The sequence below is a fragment of the Lytechinus pictus genome, chromosome 2 (genome assembly GCF_037042905.1).
Source record: "Lytechinus pictus isolate F3 Inbred chromosome 2, Lp3.0, whole genome shotgun sequence".
Classification (NCBI taxonomy): domain Eukaryota; kingdom Metazoa; phylum Echinodermata; class Echinoidea; order Temnopleuroida; family Toxopneustidae; genus Lytechinus; species Lytechinus pictus.
In genome coordinates, this window is record NC_087246.1 from 14,680,565 (window position 1) to 14,702,051 (window position 21,487).

A 21,487-nucleotide genomic window follows, 5' to 3' on the forward strand; every position below is an offset into this window, starting at 1 on the left:
ACCTGAAGGCACCCATTTTGGAGTCAAGGCATTTCCATACCAATTCAAGTATGAGGTTTGAATCCTACCATATTTTGCAAAACATTGTTACCCCACTTAACCAAGGTGCAGTAAGTGTAGGGATTATAGTACTCTTTTGTCCAAGGAAATACAGAGAGACCTGTTTAAATTTGATAAATGATTCTATTATTTTTCTGCTATTGGAGAGATTATCCAGAGGTTTCAGAAAAATGTTAAAATTGGTAGGGAGGGGATGCCCCCAACACACTGTGGCCCATGTTATCATTATTTCTATGATTATATGTAATGTCCTTCTCAATAGAATCTTAACAAAAAGTTTTGTAAATAAATTCATGATCCAAGTATAATGTAAGTTTATTAAATCAAACATTAAGTTTGATTGAAAAATAGTATTTACAGATTAAAAAAAAGTGAAAGAAAATACAAAAATAACAACAGAAGATTGTAGCATGGCCATACTTCATAAATTAGTTTATTGTAATTATAAATTCAAAGCTAATTATGGCAAAAGTCAAATTGATATTTTTGTAGAAAAACTACAATTTTCTGTTACTTAATTGCGGTTCTATTATAATTACCTATTTTATTTCTTTCGCCAAATCAGGAAAAATTATTTATTTACAAGGGGAGGGAGATACGTGTATACTAGAAAAATAGATCAACCATTATCACAATCAATCTTAATTGTTCCAACTTACAACTGGAGTAACAATATTTTGTAGCCTATGGTTTCATAACTACCATTGTTCTTAGTTACAGCATACATGTACTTATAGGTATAAAGGTATACTTTAAAGTTTATGTATAACTGAGGAGGGGCATGAAGGGAGTGTTGAATTGGCTTAGAGGAAAAAAAATTAAAGTCTGGTACTCTGGTTACTTTTAATCCTCCCCCACTCTATACCAAAACAATTCCATATGCTGTTACTGCTGGTCATTTTGATTGCAATACATAGCCACAAATGATGTCACAAATAAAAGACAGAAAACTGGCAAAGTAACAACTTAAATACGAACATCATTTGAACAATATATTGAAAATACCATTGACCAATTATGAGGCCAATGATACCCAAAGAAAACATGTTCCTATTATAAGTTTCTCCCACACTCCCATATCTAAATATACCAACGTGCATGAAGGTCATGGAAAAAGTCATGAAAACAAAAATAAATTGATTCAGAGAAGCAAGTGAAAGTTCATCAAAGAATGACAAAATGTCATCTGTTTTTACCCCTCCCCCTTCTCCCTCAAGCTAATTGAAACTCACTTCAAGGTGTGTCAGAAAATTGTTCACCTAACAATGACAGGATGCATCCTGTTGTTTGCCTTACAGGTAGGTGAATATTACTCAGTCTAATAAAATGTTCATTTAACAATGACAAGATGCAGGTTGTTGTCTGCCCACAAATCTTACTTAAATGTGTCTCATAAATATGTTCATTTGACGATGATAAGATGTAATCTATTCTTAGCCCACCAGTTTGGTCCCCATTCCTCAGCTTCCTTGCTGTCTTCCTCACAAATCATCTCAATACTACAATGCTCCCCTGTAACAATGACAGAAATAAATAAATAAACAAATGAATGAACGAATGAATAAATAAATAAATAATTAAATGAATGAATGAATAAATAGATAAATAAATAAATAAATGGGAATAACTGTATTCCTTGCATACATATCTGCAAGTTAGTAGCCAAATTTTGCTATTTTAATCTGGTGGTGATATGCATCTATCCTTTTGGTGATAGCAAGTATAGATTGACTTTTATATTCTCGTAATAAGCTGGTTTTTTTTTTTACTATAGCCAAGCCAAGGTGGTGGCTGAAAAACTTCAAACAAAAGAGTGACTTCATCAAATACCATAGTTTGCTTATTAATTTTGAGGAGGAATACAGGGTACCTCTCTGTCAAGGTGAATTTTGGGACAAATTTTCAGTTAAAAATAATGATTCTCAGAATCTTATATGAATAATTGTTTGAGTAATGAGAAAATGTATGGCTTTATTAACTGACACAAACAGAGCACAGAAATATGCTGTCATTTGCAGATCAATAGGTGTAACTTAAGAGACATAATATATCTCACTATGTAAAACCATTTTAATTTCCCCTTTTTCCTTTTTTTTGGGGGGGAGGTAGCCTTGTTGTCTTCCCAGCCCATATCATACATACCGTACATCTTCTGAAAGTCTTCTTCTTCAACCGGACGATATGGGTCTTCATCGTGGTCTGGACTGAGATGCTCATGTCCATGATGGTGGTCGTTTGTATACTTATGATTGCCATCATGTTGTTGATCTTGGCAGTGGTCATGAGGGGGATCATTGCTGTGATCAACACCATATTTGCAGATATAGCTTCCTGTTTCAAGTTGACCATGTTCATGGTCCTCTTCTGTCAGTAAATGGAATGAAAATGAAAATAACTCCTTTAAAGCTCTTTAAATATAAAATCGAAAACATTGAAGTATGTTACATTCAAATGCATATTCACTTAAGAGAAACTGAGACAAAGGATAGATTTTCAAATTTCTTTGGAATGATTGCATGAGGAAAGGATGAGATCTGGGGCCCGTCTTACAAAGACCTACGATTGATCCGATCAATCGCAACTATGGAAAGCCAGTGAAGTCAACATATACAATGAATGTTTGTTAAAAAAAATTCTAGATATGAATGCATATCCATAAATTAATTGATTTCTTGACAATTTGGTGTGTTCTACAAAGGACATTTGCAAATTTCCTGCAGAAAAAATTATGACGCTAATGGATTTCCATAGAGTTACCATTGATTGGATCAATCGTAACTCTTTGTAAGACGGGGTCCAGAACTGTGTGGGAAAGAGAGATCCAGAGATGAGGTGCAGCAGCAAAGAATGTTCTATCACTTCATATCCTTTTCGTTCTGGATTATTTTAATTTGATTTACTAGTAATTAGCAGAACAAAGACTGATACATGTAGTAGAAGAGGGATGAATATAAGAGAGGAAATATAATATATATGTTACCTACAGGTTAATAGTTCCTACCTTCTATCTCTCTAAAGGTGAATGTTTCAGCAAGTATTCTTCCTCCAGGATTGAGAGAAGATAGAATGATCTCAGCATAGCTGTAAAAAAATTAAAAAGTCTTCTTTAATGAAATAAAATCTGCATGTCTCCAGTTTGTTATGCGTGGATATGTCAATTTTAGTCAACTTATGATCATACTGTATAAAGCTACGACCTAGTGATCATTTATTCAAATATTTCTGTAAATTTGATGGGTGTAAATTTGTTGTTTAAGACACATTTGAAGGTAATTGTGATGAATACGGTAGGCCTAAAAAGAAACAAAACAAGATTGAGAAGTTTTCCCACAATGTGATATGCACTAAAAAGGAATAGAAATACTTTCCCTATCATGCTTGAAGCTTGGTCACTACCGAGTATATTTAGGTCCAATGACAGAAACCTTCTCAAAAATATATATGCTTGTTTTTAAGATGCAACGATCCATAATAGTTTTGCCATGAAGTGCGCTATAATAGAAATCAGAAACCAAGGTAAACCATGCTTACCCTATAAGTTTTCTGATACATTAGAACATGATAAACATACTACCATGACACCAAAATGAAAGAACTAAATCTCTCTGTATTAGACCTGATAAACTTACTCTTTCCTCTCTGCTGGAGGTATATCTGTCATAGCACCACAATCCCAGACACAGTCAACCTTTCCCACAAGACTCCTGAAAAATCATGTAATGCGAACAATTTCACATTTTACCAAAAAGAACAATAAAAAGTATAGTTAATTATGATTAAATGATTAATGTTTTTCTCTCAACTAAGAATGAAAATGTTGGACAGGGTTTAATAATTGATACTCACATATCCATTTCAAAGATGTTACATCTGTACAAAGAAAGCTTCTTGTCTTTACTCTGCAAAAAGAAAAGAAGTCAAACAAAATAAAAAAGAGATTGTAACTCCATTGCCTTGGTCATAAGACGAGGAAGAAGAGGAGAGGAAAAGAAGTTGAAAAGGAAGTAGAATAATGATAAAAACATCTAAGCAGAGCTGGAAAATGTGACTGATAACTTTCATGCACTTCCTTGAAAACATGAAAGTTTGTTTGCCCACAAATTCTAATGTTAAAGCTGCTGATCAATCTAGCAATACCTTTCTCTTGTGATATAAAAATCCAAACATTTTTTTTGTCCTAATGCAAAAATTCTGATCAATGTTATTTATTAAAAAAAAAGATGCACTATAAAGCTAAGATAATTCTATATAGCACATCGTGTACTGAATATATTCAGTGCAACTTCAAAAGTTATCTTATTATTCACAGAATCTGCCCTTTTGAATCAAAATTAATACAAATGTCTCCCTAACCCCACTTTACCTTGTAGCATTTGCCGTCATTGATGCAGGATACAGGAGTTGTGGTGTAACTAATCCGGTGTCGATCAAGAAAGAGCTGCAGTGCTTTATTCACTAGTTCCAGACCTATTACTTCATGACCTTCATCAATCAACCTTAAGTGGAACAGCAAAGAAACAATGAAACGGACATAGAAAAATGAAAAATTCATGTAAAGAAATGCACAATTGCAACCCATGATAGTTTTGAACACATACATGTATTTAATGTGACAGGGTTTTGGTTTGATATTTTGTGTTGTGTCAAGTTTTGTTTGGATTATTTACAGACTTTTCAACTGAATTAATAGCAATTGGAGTAAATGTGTCATTGAGCTGACATTGAAATGAAGCAAGATCAGTTCTGGCCAACAAAATTATGAGCCCTGACATTGAATAATCAAGAAAAAAAACCTAAATCTCTTATGATTGCAAGTTCTTCCTCTTTGATCTCGCCTATCTCTCCCCAATTCTCTCTTTTTTATTATTCCTATTCGTTCCTGTTTCCTTCTAATGTTATTCCTATCAGTATCATCATTAACACACTTTAATACCCTCTACAAATCATGATATGAATTATATTTGTATGAATATGGCAACTAATATTAGTTAAATTACTTACCATTGCATGTCTCTAGTGGCCCCACACATTGGAACTAGTATCCGACAATTTGGTTTCTCTCCAGTCAACTTGTTGATGTATTCTTTCAGCCACCTAAAATTATTTTCAAACATCTTCCGAAATAAATTGCATATACAAAGAAGGTATCTTCATGCAAGCATATATACTTGAAGCAAACATATTTCAGAAAAGATTCTTCATTCTGATAATAATATTTAGCCATACAATAATAATTATATCTGCACTCTAAAAAATATTGGGTAAAAATGCTCCATGAGGGTAATTATGTGTCCAATCAACATTGGGCATAAATTTCTTTTGGGCATTTTTATTTATCCTGTGTGATGAAGATTTTGCCCATTCTAAAGTAATTGCTGCTTATTTTTTAACCTTACTGGACAATATGCTTCCCGCATTGGGTAAAATACTGCCCCAAAATGGTTGGACACATAATTACCCTCGTGCTGGTTAAAATTTTACCCAATATTTTTTACAGTGTGTAAAAAAAAAAATATTATATGTTAACCATTTAGAAACTCAGGTTCTGCTGATTATAAGCACTATATAAGTTGAAATATGATTAATCTTGGCACACCCTTTACTCATTGGAGCTTGATATTATAACTATTATTAATCTTTATGAAATTGCTTACTTGCTAACCTCCCTATTAGCATCCTTACAATCACCTTCATACCATGCAGCCTGCCATTCATTCTCTACAGCCTGACGTCCAGCGGTCACATAATCCCTAATGCATTCATGTGATTCACTGTCAGCCATGTTTTATACTGCTTTACAAGCTGTTAAAAGATAAAGACAAGTATTGAGTACTGGAAGAAAAAAAAGTGAATAAAATCAATGATCTTCTATGCATCAAAATCAATGTATATTTTTATTTTCTATGAAATTTGGAGAGAGATGAAAAAAAAAAATTATTCATGGATCGATATTCATGTCAATTTTCCATTCTTACCCAGAACAATACTAAAAAAAAAAAAAGAAACCTAGTAGGCCTACCTAATTTACAAGTCTTACTTTGATGAAATATTGATTCAATATACTGTACGTCTACCAATCTAATAAACTTGTCATTTAACAAATAGAACATATCAGAAATCTCCTTTGTACCAAAGACAAAATGATTGTCATATTCAGTACTCCAGATCAAAAATAACATTGGGGATTTTTGTAAAATAAAATCATTCATAATTAACTTTCATCCATATACATTTGTAAATAATTTACAAAATGACATGTAAATCACATTGCTTCATACAGTCAGACGGCAGGTCCAAAGAAAGTGGCTTCTTTCATCCAAGTGATATTCATGACTTGAGATGTTTTGCATATTTAATGAGCTTGATGCGGACCAAAACACCTCTTTTCATTCGGTCATTGCTGCTCTAATTGTGCATCGATTTTCATGATTTTGGTATCATTGTAAAGAAGAATCATTCTTTCAGGTCATGTGTTTGAATGTATTAAAAGATGTTGTAATATAGGTTAAAATTTTGATCTAAAAAATGCTACAAAATAATTATTTTCACCTGACAAAAGCTGCTATTTTCACACTTTATTTTTGTTTGAGCCCAAGTGATTTTTAGATCATGATAAAGCTGAATGTGTATGCTTTAAAATGGTATAGGTTTCAAAATAAGAATTGGTTTAATCGGGTTAAGATCACACTTTTCATTTGCCAAGTACTAAAGCAGCTTGAAAACAAGAATACTGCACTCTGATTGGTCAAAGAGACCACACACTGGCAAATTCCAACGGTTCCAGTGCCTGGGTTCATGGGAAGGGCACACTTCCCATGTGGTAATCTCCTCAAATACCCACGCCTGTTGTTCTGTGAACCTTATCCAGCCAATCAGAACTCTGGATTTCATGCAAGTACAAAATTTCAAAAATCTCGTCTTGTACCTTGGTGGGAAAAGTGTGATCTTGACCCGATTAAAAGGTGCCGCATATCAAGAGTGGTATTGTGAGAAAGTACAGAACTTCAGCTTTATGGTAATATGTATATCATTGAGGCTCAAAATAAAAAGTTTTGCACAATTTGCAAAAGAAACAGAGGAAGAAAATTCAGTTTTGAGGCACATTTTTAGGCCAGAAATTTACTTATTTAACAAAATATTGTATACAAAATAAATGACCAATATGAAAGAATAACATTTACTCTATCTGATGGTGCCATAATATTTCATTTAACTTGAGATTAAAACAGGTAAATTCTTAGAGAAAGAAAATCTCGCGAATCACGAGATTTTGCAAGGAGGATTCAGCCACGAGATGATTTGGATGAATCTGGCCTTTTTGCTCATTAGCATAGGGACCTGCGGTCTGACTGCATATATTTATCAAGCTTATGATGATCATACCTTCATTTCTACAAGTAAGACTAGACTAATTAATTTCAAGTTCCCTCAATCAGTTTTGCCCGTTTATGTTTTTCCTTTTCCATGATATAAAATACATCACATCTTGAAATCACTGCAATGACGAAACAACTAGTGTATAAATCCATTTCAGCCACAAGGCACGTAATACTATACCTGTAATGAAGATTACCACAGGTCCACTACCACAACACCTGATCAAGGAGACAGTATGAGACACTGAAAGAGATTTGCTTCTGAACCGGCTTTATATTCTAACAGCATCACATCACATAGATATTGCAATATCATGCTGCAATTATCATATTCATAGATCTTTGTATTGACTATTAGGGTGTGTGCACTTCTAGTCTACAGATTCAGCCCTTTTTTGCTATTTTAGCTGCCTTTTAACAAAATGCATTTTTAACTTTCTTTAAAATTTAATTCATTTTCGCGTTGAATTTACTTTTAAAAGTAAAGTGCATATATTATTACAAGCAAAACAAAAACTGTGCGTTGCTCCTCTTCATCTATTGTTGGTAGAGATAGTCCCCCTTTCGATCTCCCTCTCCCCCTCTTGATATTTATCTTTTCTCTGTCCATGTCTCTCTCTCTCTCTCTCTCTCTCACCTCTGTTTATCTCTTTCTCTCCTTCCTTTCTTTCCAATCTCATCTTCCCCCTCTCCATCTCCCTTGTTTCATCCTTCTCTTTCACTATACATGCAACTCTTGGGATTTTGTTATATTCTTATACTACATCAATGGGCTTACAACCAAAAGATTACACTGCCCTAAAACAAGTTAGGAATACATAGGAATTTAGATTTTGAATATAATTTTCCAGAGTAAATTGTAAGACTTGTCTGATTTCATAAACCTTTTTTTTTTCAGAACACTTGCTAATTGCTATCTTCCATATATATCTTCCATATAAGCAGGATGTTAACCTACAATTATCCCATAAATTCAGCAATAAAAAAGGTCATTTCAGATCACTGTTTTGGTAGTTTTTAGAGCTGTTTATTCTATCAGAATTTTGGCTATAACATACATTTAAAATCTAATATACACTTTTTACAGTATATTATAAAAAAAAGTATTCCCTGCATTAGGAATTTGGCATATTTCAAAACATTAACAAAGTACATGTACATGTACTAGACAATAACATTAGCACAAGATAATTGACATGCCTATTTCACATATTGAATACCATAAATTCATTCTCACAAATAAAAGAAAATTATTATATTGCAGGTTATTTACATTTACATAAAGATTAAAATAAGCATAGCACACAAAGGGTTCTAACTTTCTTTCAAAACCTTCAAACAACCATATTTGATAATTTACTGTGTATTTCTTCATTCTTTCATTCATTATCTTTCATTAAATTCAGTCACAGGATCTGGACATGAAAATGACTTTTATCTGTCCTCATTACTTGCATCATTTGAAGTCAAGTTCATCTTTGCAAAAGACTCCAAAGCTCTATGATGATTATACATACTATGTAGAAGAATAAGATATTATGTCTGTTATCCACTGCTCAATATAGATGGTTCTGAGGTTGGCATAAGTTGACATCATTTTTAAGAGAAATTTTGATAGTATGTAACTGAATATGTTCTCATCTATTTATTTCAGTACCTTCATGTAAAATTTGTTAAGCTAAAATTACATTGCAATTATTAATGCAAAAGATCTCCATACCCCTTTCTCTGAAAATTAAGGATTTTCTATTCTAAAAATAAGATCATTTCCAAAAGGAATGTAATTAGTAACATATCTAAACAGGAAAATGACATAGGAATTTGGTCAAACTTCAGAGTAGTCAGGATGTATAATATAGATATTGGTTGATTCTAATAAACTAATATCTAACATTTACCTTATAATAAGAAGGCAAATCTTCACTGTTTTTATTACCGTGACTGTCCCAAGAGGGCTTTGGCAAACAAAGTTTGCTCTATGCACTGAGATACAAATAAACTCAAAATTTGGATTTTATTTTGTGGCTGGTTTGGAGGACTTCAGGTATGAGATTGAATTTCCTATCTGATACCATGATATAACAATACTGTACCTAAGAAATCAAGTTAGACTATTAAAGACTACAACTTTGTGACATTCTAATAAACATTCAACAGTCAAGTTCAATTATATATTAAAAACACCATTGATAAACATCTTTATAAATACTTTGATAAACAATGAATTAAAATCCAATGTCACAGATCAATAGTATCTTATAGATATTGTTAAGAACTTTCATTTATTTATTTTTTTTTTGTATTGTACCACTCACCCCTGTAATACATGTATAAAGATATATAATCAATTTACAACGCTCAGACACATGTTTTATGATAAGCGCTATACAAATAATATTAATTATTATTATCATTTTTACAATAAACTGTTTCTACATTGTCTGTCATAGACTTAAAATTGCAGTCAATTGTAAAGAACCCTTTAAGAATCTCAGCCCATAGTTGTGGAAGTTGGTGTATACAGAGTCATAAACTCTATTAAAAAAAAAAATGACCAGACTAGTGGTGTCTTTATCTCCCGATTTCACAAAGCCCATCGTGAATTACAGACAATCTAAAGAATAGAAGCTGATGATCATGATTTAAGTGCTAGACTGCAAACAAATTTCTAAAGCTATGAGCGGCAACTAGAGTGTAAGTATGTTGTTCTCTACCAGTGCCACATAACCCTTTGTAGTCTTTACTGCAGACAGTTAAAGCCATAAAGCAGGCACTGGCTCTGTTGACTGAAGGGCAGAATCAAATTATGATATCAGCAGACAAGATACACAATGACAATCTATAAACAAAGTTTAGAAAGATTTTAACCCACACATGGCCAACTTAATAAATGAACAACAGCTGCCTTAATCAACCTATCATGATTAAAGATTGAACAAAGGGAAGAACATGCAGTCAAACTAATAAATTTATCAATATTCTCTTTGCTAGTTTTTTTTTTTTTTTTTTTTGTTCTGAGTGAACACATTTATTCTGTCCATATATCTATCAATCATTCTTATAATTGCTCAAATCTTGTTTTTCTTCTTTTTTTTATCCTTCATTGAATTAATCTTTTATTAAAGGGGAAGTTGTTTTATTGTTCTTTACTTTGTTTTGCCTTGTATCAAATGATGAAAAAAATCAGTAACTAGGGTATTTTCCTTGCTACACATAATTAAAATTCCAAGAAATATATAATCATTATGACATCGGCGTTCAAATGATTAAAATAATGATAACTTTAGTCCAATCAAGTAGATAGTAGTTAGGTTGATGGATAGATGACAGATACCTGTTGATTAGGTTAATATTCACTTGTATTGCATCTGAAATCACTGAAAAACTCATAACTTTGGCAAAATTGAACTTGCATCATATTATACGTGTAAAATTGTATGCACAGTGATGACAGAATAAATGCATGCATAGAAAACAGATAAAATACTTTTATTCAGCCAATCAGTGTGAACCACTTGTAATTCTCAATGCATTAAAGGACTGCAGTTTACAAATCATTGCAGGTCACTAAGAATCAACCCCCCTTGAGATCTCAGCCGCCAATCACGTGAATGCCATGAAAATTGGCATGATAATAGTGGGGGATGTGATCTACAAGGCTGTCTGGTTAATTTTTCGGAAATAATAAGATTTTTTTAATGCTAATTTATCCATAAATTAGCATAAAAAGGAAATCATACTTTTTGCACTAATTCACTAAAAATAGCTCCTAGAAGGCTAATTTTTGGTCTTAATATTCTTTATACCATTGCTAACAATTATAAATTAAAAAAATTCTGGTTTGAAAATGAATTTTTTATGTATTTCTTTCTTTTTTTACCTTTCATTTTTCTTTGTTTTTTCGCCAAATTTATAGCAGAAGCTTTTTGAAGCATATAGTAATTATTCTAAAATCCATTAATTTCAACTGATGTCAGTATGAGATAACTCAATTTACATTGACTTTGTACACAGAATCACGTTTTGGAGCAATTCTCGTTACCCCAAATAGCAACTTCGTGGAGATCCACGAAAAATCCCTGTAACGCGCATTGCATTATGGGATAGCTTTTCGGTATTACAACTTCCTGTTCGGAAGTCCAATGCACTGTTTTGCCATTCAGATCAACAGTGCCGTCATCCACAACAACGCAACGTCGCTTTTGCTCGGAAAGTTCGTGATCACAACCCTCTCTTTCACGATACAGTTTAACGGCCTTTTCTGTTAAAGTCACTAATTCTGCCCGACGCTTTCTATTGCACGGTATTCCTCTGTCAGTTAAGATTTTTTTTAATTCCGAAACTTATTTTTTATCCATTTTGTGGTCAACGAAAAATTGAACGGAATGAATGCTGTAGTGTATATATTTAGCGTCTAGTCGAATACGATCGTAATGTCAGGCCGGTCACTAAATGCAAAATTTTAAGATATTCATTTTTTGTTTTATTTTTTTATAACCAAATAAAAACATGAATAAAAATTATTTTCACGCGTAATATATTTTCTATTTTTATTTATAATTCAAATGGAATCAAAACTGACCAAATTAAATAAAAAGTATTATAATCTGTACATATTACTCTGATTGGCATCGATTTCTGCGTGGTGGAAAACTCAGTATCGCGAACATGCATGACTCTGAACCGGAAGTGGTGATGACGACCCGACGGAGTGAAAATTATCTCGTCTCGCGCATTATGAGATTTTTGTTCCTATTTGGGGTAGCGAGAATTTCGGGTCTGAAAAGATGCATGAGACTTCAAAGTAAAAAGTCAGCGGCTGGCGCAGTCGAAAAATTTCTCGCAGCGGAAAGGTCGCAGAAAATGTTAAGGGGGTTGATTCAAGACCATCTTCTTCTGTACAGGCTGTCATATCTGTTCACAACTCACCTTTGCACTGCAACTTGGCCCCTTGCCCCCTTCCCCCAAGATGTCACTGAGCTATACATACAGTGTACATAAGGAACATGTAAAATCTACTTTGGCCTATTTTAGCAAGGATGCTGTTCTAAATGGGCTGAAACACAATCATACCTGCTATGGCAAGACTTTGCTAGATTTTCAAAAACATCACAGGAGCACAAAAAGCAATCACAATACACAAAGAATCCATAATAGTTTGTACATTATCAAAAGAAATAATTGAAGACCAACATGCTATCTGGTTCATAAAGCACTGTCATCAGTATCACAAAGCAAGTGGTTCAAAGCTTGGGCAGCATGTTGATGTCCTCAGGTTTGTAGAATACAACTGCCTGAATCTTCACATGTCTTCCTGAAATCCACAGTCTTTTGCAACATCCAAAAAATCTGAAGATATCCCAATGAATCGACTAATTCCTAATTTAAGCAGCCTTATAACTCACAAGTGCTGGCCTTGATTATTGCTGGCAATGACCATATTAGAAGGGTAATGTCCTAGGGGAGATAAGACCTCTTGCGTTACATTTTGTGGACCATTTCAAACCCTCTATCTAAATGCTGTGTCAGAGGGAAGACTATTCCATTACATATGAAGTCATGACAGTTATTACTCTCCTGAACAATTATTTTTTTTTTGTAATTAAAGGTTTTGTCATCCAATCAGCAATAACAATGTAATGTCAGAGTGACAATACATCCTTCACATGCAGTATGACAAAAGTCTCAGGTGACAATCAGTGTTAGTATGACTCAGTTAACCAAAGGTATTTAGAGGTTATGATTTCAGTCTATTGTTAGAATATAGCAATGGGTCCGAAAGAAAAATCCTTGCACCATGTATGTTTCAGTTGGTTATAGAACCAAGAAATTTGTATTGTTAGCAGCCACTGCAACATATTTTACTTTAGATTTTCAAAGCTTGAACTAGAAGTAGTATCCAGAGAGATGAATGGCTATGACTCAACACTGTACTCTCTACATCCAGTTATAAGGCCTATTAGTAATATCTTCATTACTCAGAGAAATAAGGATGATGCTTCGCTTTGCCCGATATTTGTTTCAATAGTCCACTGGAGCTGGTAAAAGGTAAAACGTCCAATTGTAAAGTTTATGATACATTCCATTCTCACTTGGTAAAGAGGCTCTGAAGTTTGGCTTTATCCTCTTCATCCTTGGCTTTCTCTGCTTCTTCGATCACTGCTAGTTCCTTCCGAATGGCTCCGCCAAGCTTAGGATCAAGCTTCAATGCTACACCAAAGTCTTGTCGAGCTTCTCGGAAATTCCAGCATGCAGAATGTGCCTTTGCTCTCCTGTACAGTGCCTTCACGTTGTCTAGATGTTCAAGTGAAAGAGAATAGTAATATTTGAATAAAGTGCCTTGAGCATTAAATTCATTCTTTTATAATGATTTTTTTTTCAGACGATAAATGGAATAACTAAGATCAAAACGAACTTGTAAATCTATAAATATTTCATGAATAAATACTACATTCTTTATTATGAATTTAAATCTGGAATCTTGACTCTCCATTGTATTTCCAACTTATGCTCTTAACCACATTTTTTAATTCAATTGATATCATCCATGAAATTCAAAACACTGAAGTTTGCATATATGACTATTCTTCCCAGATCCCATATTTTTTTTCCTTTCTAAATTGATGTGTTTTTATCTTTAATTTATAGTTTTGAATATTTTCATTCACAATCTTTGTTTGTAACTGATGTTTCAAACAAATTGCAATTAATACGAAACTGAAATAGATAAGTGCATATTCACCGTCTTCCTTCTCCAAAACTGTTGTTGTATGTTCAATGACCTGGTAGTACTCCTTCATATGGAGCTTACACTGAGCAAAGTTGAGTAAGAATGGAATCTTGTCCCCATCAAGATCTAACCATTCTGCACTATTGGGTTTCTCATGCAGAAGTAGGTTCTCAAGACAGCCAAGGGCTTCAGCATACTTCTCTGCTGCCTTCTCGTACTCTCCTTCTTTGTATAGACGGTTACCTGCAATTGGTGAAAGCAAAATAACTGTAACAAATGCACAAGAACCACACAATAATCATCATAATGATAATCATCATGGACATCATCAGCATCCTCCTTAAAATTACCATCACCTCTATCACCATGGTCATTATCACTAATATGATCATCATCACATTCATCCTATATAATATCATCATCATGAAATTTATGGTGCTACTTACTACTAAGGTCAACTACTTACTTCTGCTTACTACTCACTAATAATTCTCCTCTTCCTAATACAATTACAGCAGACTCTGACTGAATCGACACTCCATAAGTCAAATATTCACCTATTAAAGTCGAGGTATTATTTAAGACCTGAATATGCAAGATATGTGTTAGTTACATCTTGTCAACATCAGTTAAATTTGCATTAGATTTCTGTGGTCCCAAGAGATTTGACTTAGGCAGTCATCTGTACTACTACTTCATCTTATTCTACCACCTCCTCCTATAACTACTTCTTCACCTTCTTGTGATACTACTCCTCGTACTACCACCACAGAATACACTGCTGCTGCTGCTGCTGCTGCTGCTGCTGCTGCTGCTGCTACTGCTACTGCTACTACCAATCTTTATCATCCATTTCCTTGCCATTTAGTAAATGTGTCAAATGCGACAGCAAAATGAAAATGGTACTTAATTGAGAATGAAGTGACTGATTACTGCATATGTTCATATATATGCCTCATTATGCCATGTCCATGAATGTACATGTAATTATTGTGTTTAATTCATTTATTGTATAAATTCTATATATCTTGCATATCATAGACTATTGAATGAAATTGAACATGCCTTCCTGTTTGAGCTTAGGCAAGACAGCTTTCTTCTGTTCGTCATTCATTGCCCAAGCTTCCAAACGATGCTGTCCAGGCTCCTCCACACTGATAACCTCCATAGTGAATCGGAGTGGCACAGGGTCCTTCATGAGGGAGTCCAAGTCCTCGTAGCCTAGACCGGATTGGTGGACCTGGGCCATGCCGCAGCAGTGCTTCTCCTCCTCAATTTTCTTACCATGGCGGAAAGCACGAAGCTTGGCTTCAACAGGTGGGTAAGATGCAAGGTGCTGGAAAGGTAATTGAGAACTATTACATATACATTTTCTGTTTACTCTGTGTATTTTCATTGAATCCACTGTGCAAAATATCTTAGACAAGAGTTGATTTTTATCTGGATTTACATGGGCACTGTATTTACAAAGTTTTACCTATTTTGAAGGAAAGTTCTGTATGAAAATTGTATATTTTTTCTTGCCCTTTCATACAATCATCTTACTCAATGCTGTATTCATATGTTCAAAGAAAAGTCAAAAGAAGCACTCAGCGAAGGCTCCCAAGTAAGTAGTCTTCATAAAGCATGTTCATTCAATTTATTCCTTTAACTTGCCATTCAATATTGATTTTCATTGTTTGTTTTTTTCATTGTAAACACTGTGAAATAATCCAAGGTGTTTCACAAAGTTGTTCAAAAAGAATTTCTCTAAAAACAAATAGAAATGGGAAGACAATCTGATTCATCATCTATCAAAAAGTCATCTTTTAATCACATTACCTAAAGTTGAAAAATAAATTTATATACCTGTACGCTATATATTGTACACTATAATATCTAAACAAACATTACCAAATTAGTGTTAGTGGGAGATCTTTACACTAGCACTTGATAAATCAAATGAGTACCAAAAGGAAAAGGAAAATGAAAAGAACTCCTCTACAATCATTACCTGTGTGTCACATACAAAGTCAGCCACTTCATCTGGTCGCATGGTCTTCAGTGCATTCTCCCAAAGTTCAAACTTAAATGATTTGCCAGTCAGGAGCTCCATGGGCTTCTTAACCTTTTTTGTGTCTTCAATCACAGTCTCTTCCTCATCACACTTGCTGCACTTGTAATGAAATGTTACCTAGCAGATAAAGAGTAATTGCAAAGATGAAAGTGATTGCGGTAACCAGGATTTACCAGGATAGTGAGTTAGTGACAGTGATGAGAATAATGATGATGATGAAGAAGACAGTGTTGATGGTGAAGGTGGTGATGATGATGATGAAAATAATGATGGTGGAGATGACGTTGGCAAGGATGATGATGATGTCAACAAGAAGTCAATGATGATCACAGTAGTGGACATTTGTGGTTATTACATGTATGATGATTCCAATAAGGATGAAGGTAGTGATGGTGGTGATGGTAATGATAGTGATGATTATGATGATAATGCAGATGAATATGAATATAGTAATAAAGAAAGTAATGATGATTACAGTAATGTTGATAAACAAAATGCCTATGATGGTCATCAGGATGATGAAGGTATCAATAATGGTGATGGTGGTGATGATGGTGGTGGTGATGATGGTGGTGATGATGATGATGATGAAAATAGTAAAGGAGAGAATGATGATGATGAACAAGATGCTGACGATGATCATAGTGGTGGACAATGGTGGTAATTATGGTGACAATGATAAAGATGATGAAGATGATCACGACAATGATAGTGATGGCAATAAGAATGCTGATGACAGTGATGATGAATAGGAAGATAGAAGATGCTGGTGATGAGGATAGAGGTGATAATTCATGATTTTTCTTACTTTTTCTCTGAGGCCAACTCACCTTTGTACCATCAGGATAAAGAGGGAGGTTGCCCTTTCCAGGATGAACAATAGATTTATTGATCCCATAACCTAGACCTGTTCCTAGTCCTGTTTCCATTGTATTAGTTCTATTTGATTAAATTGAAACAAATAAGGATGTGTTATTTCACTTTTCATTTAGTAAAAATATGCATTTGAAATTGAGGCCTATTCAATAATTTTTTCATTGATATCTCTAAAATCCAACAGTAAGCTTCCAACTTCATTATTCAATTTCATTTCAAAAACCTCTTTATGAAGGTAATGAAATCATATCAGTGTTTAATCATTCTGCCTAGCCGCCAGACCAACTGAATTTTTACTAGTTAAGTTTTGTCATATTATTTTGGGGTCCAGTTTGAATGGAATGAATTATAAATTAATGAATAAAAAAAAATGTTAGCCAACAAGCAGGGGCCGCGGAACCGGGGGGGCTTCAGCCCCCCCACTTTTTTCCAAAACCGTGTTAAAAAACGTAAAAATTACCATATGATTGTGATTTTTAGCATGGTCAGCCCCCCCACTTTTGGCTCAGCCCCCCCACTTTGAAAACCGTTCCGCAGCCCCTGAACAAGAGCAGAATTCAACCCATGTCGTTACATCAGTCCAGTATGATTTTACTTTTACTTAAAATACACTCTTTATCACTTCTAAACTAAACCAACTATAATTTGTAAACAAATTTTCGGCATTACTCCCATGTGTTTAAGATTGCATGCTCGATCTGTAATGAAAATCATCAGTCAGAAAAAAAATTCTGACAGAGATCGAGAATGCGATCTTAAACACATAGGAGTAATGCCAAAAATTTGTTTACAAATTATAATTTCTCCTATTAAAAAGCCTCTTTATTTACTATAAACCAACTATATTGCTTACTACAGTATATTCTAAGTTGTAATTAATATATAGTTCTCAATTTGGGTGGCTGTTGAAAAAGGGACTCTTCCCTCTTTTTGTTGTTGGTGTTGCTTCTTTTATCCTTTCCAGAGCAAGTTTCCAATCTGAAAGATTATCTCCCGTAATTTTGATATATTATAGACTGAAGTTTGTGACCACATTCATGTGTACATGCCGCAAACAAATGGGTAAGCTGCCCCAGGCAGATCTTTTGGTTGCTAACTACAGATCATATCAAAACTACAATGAAGCAAGCATGTCAAGTGAAGTGATGTCTGACTGAGAATTTGACAATAATGTTGAGATCAAGCCGAATTACGACTGTTCCAGAACGCGATGTTCATTAGAGCAGTGGAGTGGGCATATTGACTAAAATGTGATTGAGAGACTTGCTAAATGAATGCTCTTTCATTTGCAAACAAAATTTTACTAGTGGGGAAATTTGCACTAAGTCAGCTGGTGCAAAACTGAATTAGCACAAAAAAATAATGCCTAGAGAATTGACAGTAAAAGTTAATATGGAATGACATTAATGGTTCATGCATGGGACTTGGGAGATAATATTTCAGATAATCTTTTAATGTATATACAAAATTGCTATGTCTGTTCATCACAATTTCTGCACTTCATGACACTCATTCCAGTGGCAGTGGCTCACTTTAGTCATCATCCCAGTATAGCTTCTGAAGTTCTGTACAAACTGCCAAAGGGATTACCACATCAAGTATCAAGTGTATTCTAGCTGTAGTGTAGCGGTTTTATTTTCCTTTTTTCTATTCTTAAATACTTTTTTTCATTAAAAAAAGTAAACAAACTAGGGCACATTCTAACGTTAGTAGGCCTAAAATTAGTATCAAGTAGAATTTATTGCATCAATCTATAGCATTTCCACGATTTATTTGAATGCAGAATAAAGTCTTAAAGTTAAAGAGCATTGTCGATTAAATGCCTTGCTCAGAGTCAGTCAGGCCTCAGCTAACGTCACGGGCATATTATTATTAATGATGTGCTGCGGCCAGGGTCAGGAACGAACCCCGTGGACGACTTTCATTTTAGCCAGACGCCCCTCGAACTCAGCTCAGACCACTCGGCCACAGCACCTCACCACTTGCGCTTTATGACTATGAGCTGCCTAGCGCCAAAGGGATTATTCCAAGGTAGTGTAGTGAAGTGGAGCGCGAGCGCATGCGCACACGCACCAATCCCCACCATGCAAAATGGGTGATTTCAAGTACGGTGTTGAAATCTGATGTTGTGACAACACCAACACTAGCCACAACACCATACTTGAAATCAAGCTGGTGTTGGGATTGACCTCGGAAAATATGATGCATTTCCGGCAGTTCGTGTTGAAGGATGGTGTTGAATGTCGTCTGCTGAACCCAGCACTAGCACTGCGGCTGGTGTTGACGATCTACGTTTCCCCATTCACCAACACCAACCCCCAGGGATTGGGAAAATCATGATTTCAAGTTAAGTGTTGGTGTTGGCAATCTCGAGCTCGTGAACAGGCAGCGAACACTATGAAACATCCATGTAAAATTACCTTATACAGTTAAGATGAGTACAAATCAATTGAGCGTTAGGCCACGTAAAAAAAAGAAAGTAGTTGATCGTCCTCGCGCGATCTATTTTGGCCGCCGCATGAAATTTTTTACTATTTTCAAAAATTGGCTAAATTACGCGTCCGTATAAACGTTGGGGAAGTACAATAGGAAACAAGATGGCGGCGTAAACATCGGGCAAGTCTCTTCCGTCTTTTCACAATATTTTTCTCATTTTTTTGATTAATTCTTGTTTAAAAATAACAACGAGAGCGTAGAAATGTCGGAAATGAAGTTTTATCCCATGTACATGATTTAGGGCTAGATCTTTAGTTTTAGAAGGAAAGTAGAAATCTCGGGGGTGAAATTTTCAGGTTTTGGGGCCCTACGTGGAGATGAATAGGAAGGAATACCTGGCTTTGTTGAGAGTAAGCATACGTATAGTAAATGATTTTTACTCTCTAGAAGCCTCCTGGGGCCGATTGCACGAAAGGGTCTTTCCAAGGACCGTCTTTCGTGTCGCCCATCTTTTATGATACGCCATGTGAAACGCATTTCAAATAAATTATCTGCAAATATATTTTATTTGTCCGTTAAAATAAACAAAATATTTGTTTATAAAATGCACTCATTCAATGAACAAGGTTATGATATAACCTTGTTCTCAGTTATATCACCATGTGTGGCAAAATAAGGATGGCAATGTTTGGCTTATTTTCTCTTTTTCTTTGGTACAAATGCTTGATTTTATTACACTGACAGTTTCCATTACACCTATTCTTTATACGACTTGGCCCTTAAGTAAATTTGATTCTTTAAATTATTTTTTTCTTAATTAAAAATAGAGATAAAAAATGAAAATTTTCTTGCCATATTATTTTCCAACAATAGAGGGGGTACACAAAAATATGCCCAAAATTCAAGTTTTTGAGCGCTCTAGTGGATACAAAAATTATTCCCAAGTTACAAATGAAAAATAAATCGCAACTGTATGAAAATTAGTAATTTTGGTCACAAAAGTGATATTTTAATCGTTTTTTAAAGTGTGTGCTCTGTACAGCATTGGCATTCCATAGTCCAACCTGTACCCCATAGGCAGGGTGGTTGCAGTGAACAAGTGATAAAATGATGTGATATCTCATGTCATGAAATTGTAATTTGTATAAAATTTGATTTAAATAAAAGCAAGCTTACAAATTTTATTTGTTTATCATAAATTTCAGAAACACCCCGCTTATAGCGCATCATAAAAGATGGGCGACACGAAAGACGGTCCTTGGAAAGACCCTTTTGTGCAATCGGTCCCTGGCTACGTCTACTACGGCCTACGCAGAGGCGCGTGACGTCACACGCCTAAAAAGTAAAAGTTAGCTAGGCGTGACGTCATGTGCCATCGCGCCATCGATAACGCAATTGGTATCGTTCCTCTGAACCCAGCTCGGTTTTGGAGCTCGGTTCAGCGGCCTTTTTAAGCTCTCAACACCAACACGGAACACCGTACTTGAAATCACCCAATATCGCCTGACTGAGCCGCGGAGTGCTTATGACTTACGAGTTACGGTATATGCTAACGTATATTGCAGCCCATGGGACTACAATACAAAACGGTAGCAATCGGCATGTCAAAAAAAGCAATTAGGCTCACTTGAAGCCAAATTTATAGGACATATTTATTCTAAATATTAAATATAATAATCTAACCACAGTGTCCTTTCACGGAGAAGACTGCTTATTCTCGAATAAAGGAGACAGCTACAAAAAAGAATCCAATATAACCCTCTGACTCTGTCATCGAACTTGCAGAAAAGTCTTGCTGCCAAACGAAGTGATTTATTTCGCACGTACTCTACTTTAAGTTTACTTTTATCTAATTTTTAATAAAATAAAATTAAGTATAAAATCATTATAATCCAAATTATTTTATTTTAATGAATAAATTTTTTATTTATTCTAAAATTGAAAAAAAAAAAA

General features: G+C 34.5%; 2 protein-coding genes across 3 annotated transcripts; both read right to left on the bottom strand.

Annotated features, from left to right (window-relative positions):
* Positions 1–163: 163 nt before the first annotated feature.
* Positions 164–7,814, bottom strand: LOC129275090 (probable thiopurine S-methyltransferase). Of its 2 annotated transcripts, none has more exons than XM_064110423.1 (9): positions 7,618–7,814; positions 5,757–5,862; positions 5,062–5,154; positions 4,424–4,556; positions 3,907–3,959; positions 3,690–3,764; positions 3,062–3,141; positions 2,203–2,424; positions 164–1,572 (listed from the first exon to the last, which is right to left on the bottom strand). In XM_064110423.1, exons 2-9 carry the CDS (start codon positions 5,840–5,842, stop codon positions 1,463–1,465), a joined length of 852 nt encoding a protein of 283 aa, XP_063966493.1. In that variant the 5' UTR covers positions 5,843–5,862; positions 7,618–7,814; the 3' UTR covers positions 164–1,462. The 2 variants fall into 2 exon arrangements, with proteins under 2 accessions (XP_063966493.1, XP_063966487.1); XM_064110417.1 differs by having other exon boundaries at positions 5,715–5,862; positions 7,618–7,766.
* A 2,636-nt stretch (positions 7,815–10,450) lies between these two features.
* Positions 10,451–21,343, bottom strand: LOC129254757 (AH receptor-interacting protein-like). The gene is made up of 6 exons (XM_054893272.2): positions 21,218–21,343; positions 17,053–17,161; positions 16,160–16,339; positions 15,232–15,502; positions 14,179–14,409; positions 10,451–13,730 (listed from the first exon to the last, which is right to left on the bottom strand). Exons 2-6 carry the CDS (start codon positions 17,149–17,151, stop codon positions 13,525–13,527), a joined length of 987 nt encoding a protein of 328 aa, XP_054749247.1. The 5' UTR covers positions 17,152–17,161; positions 21,218–21,343; the 3' UTR covers positions 10,451–13,524.
* Positions 21,344–21,487: the final 144 nt, after the last annotated feature.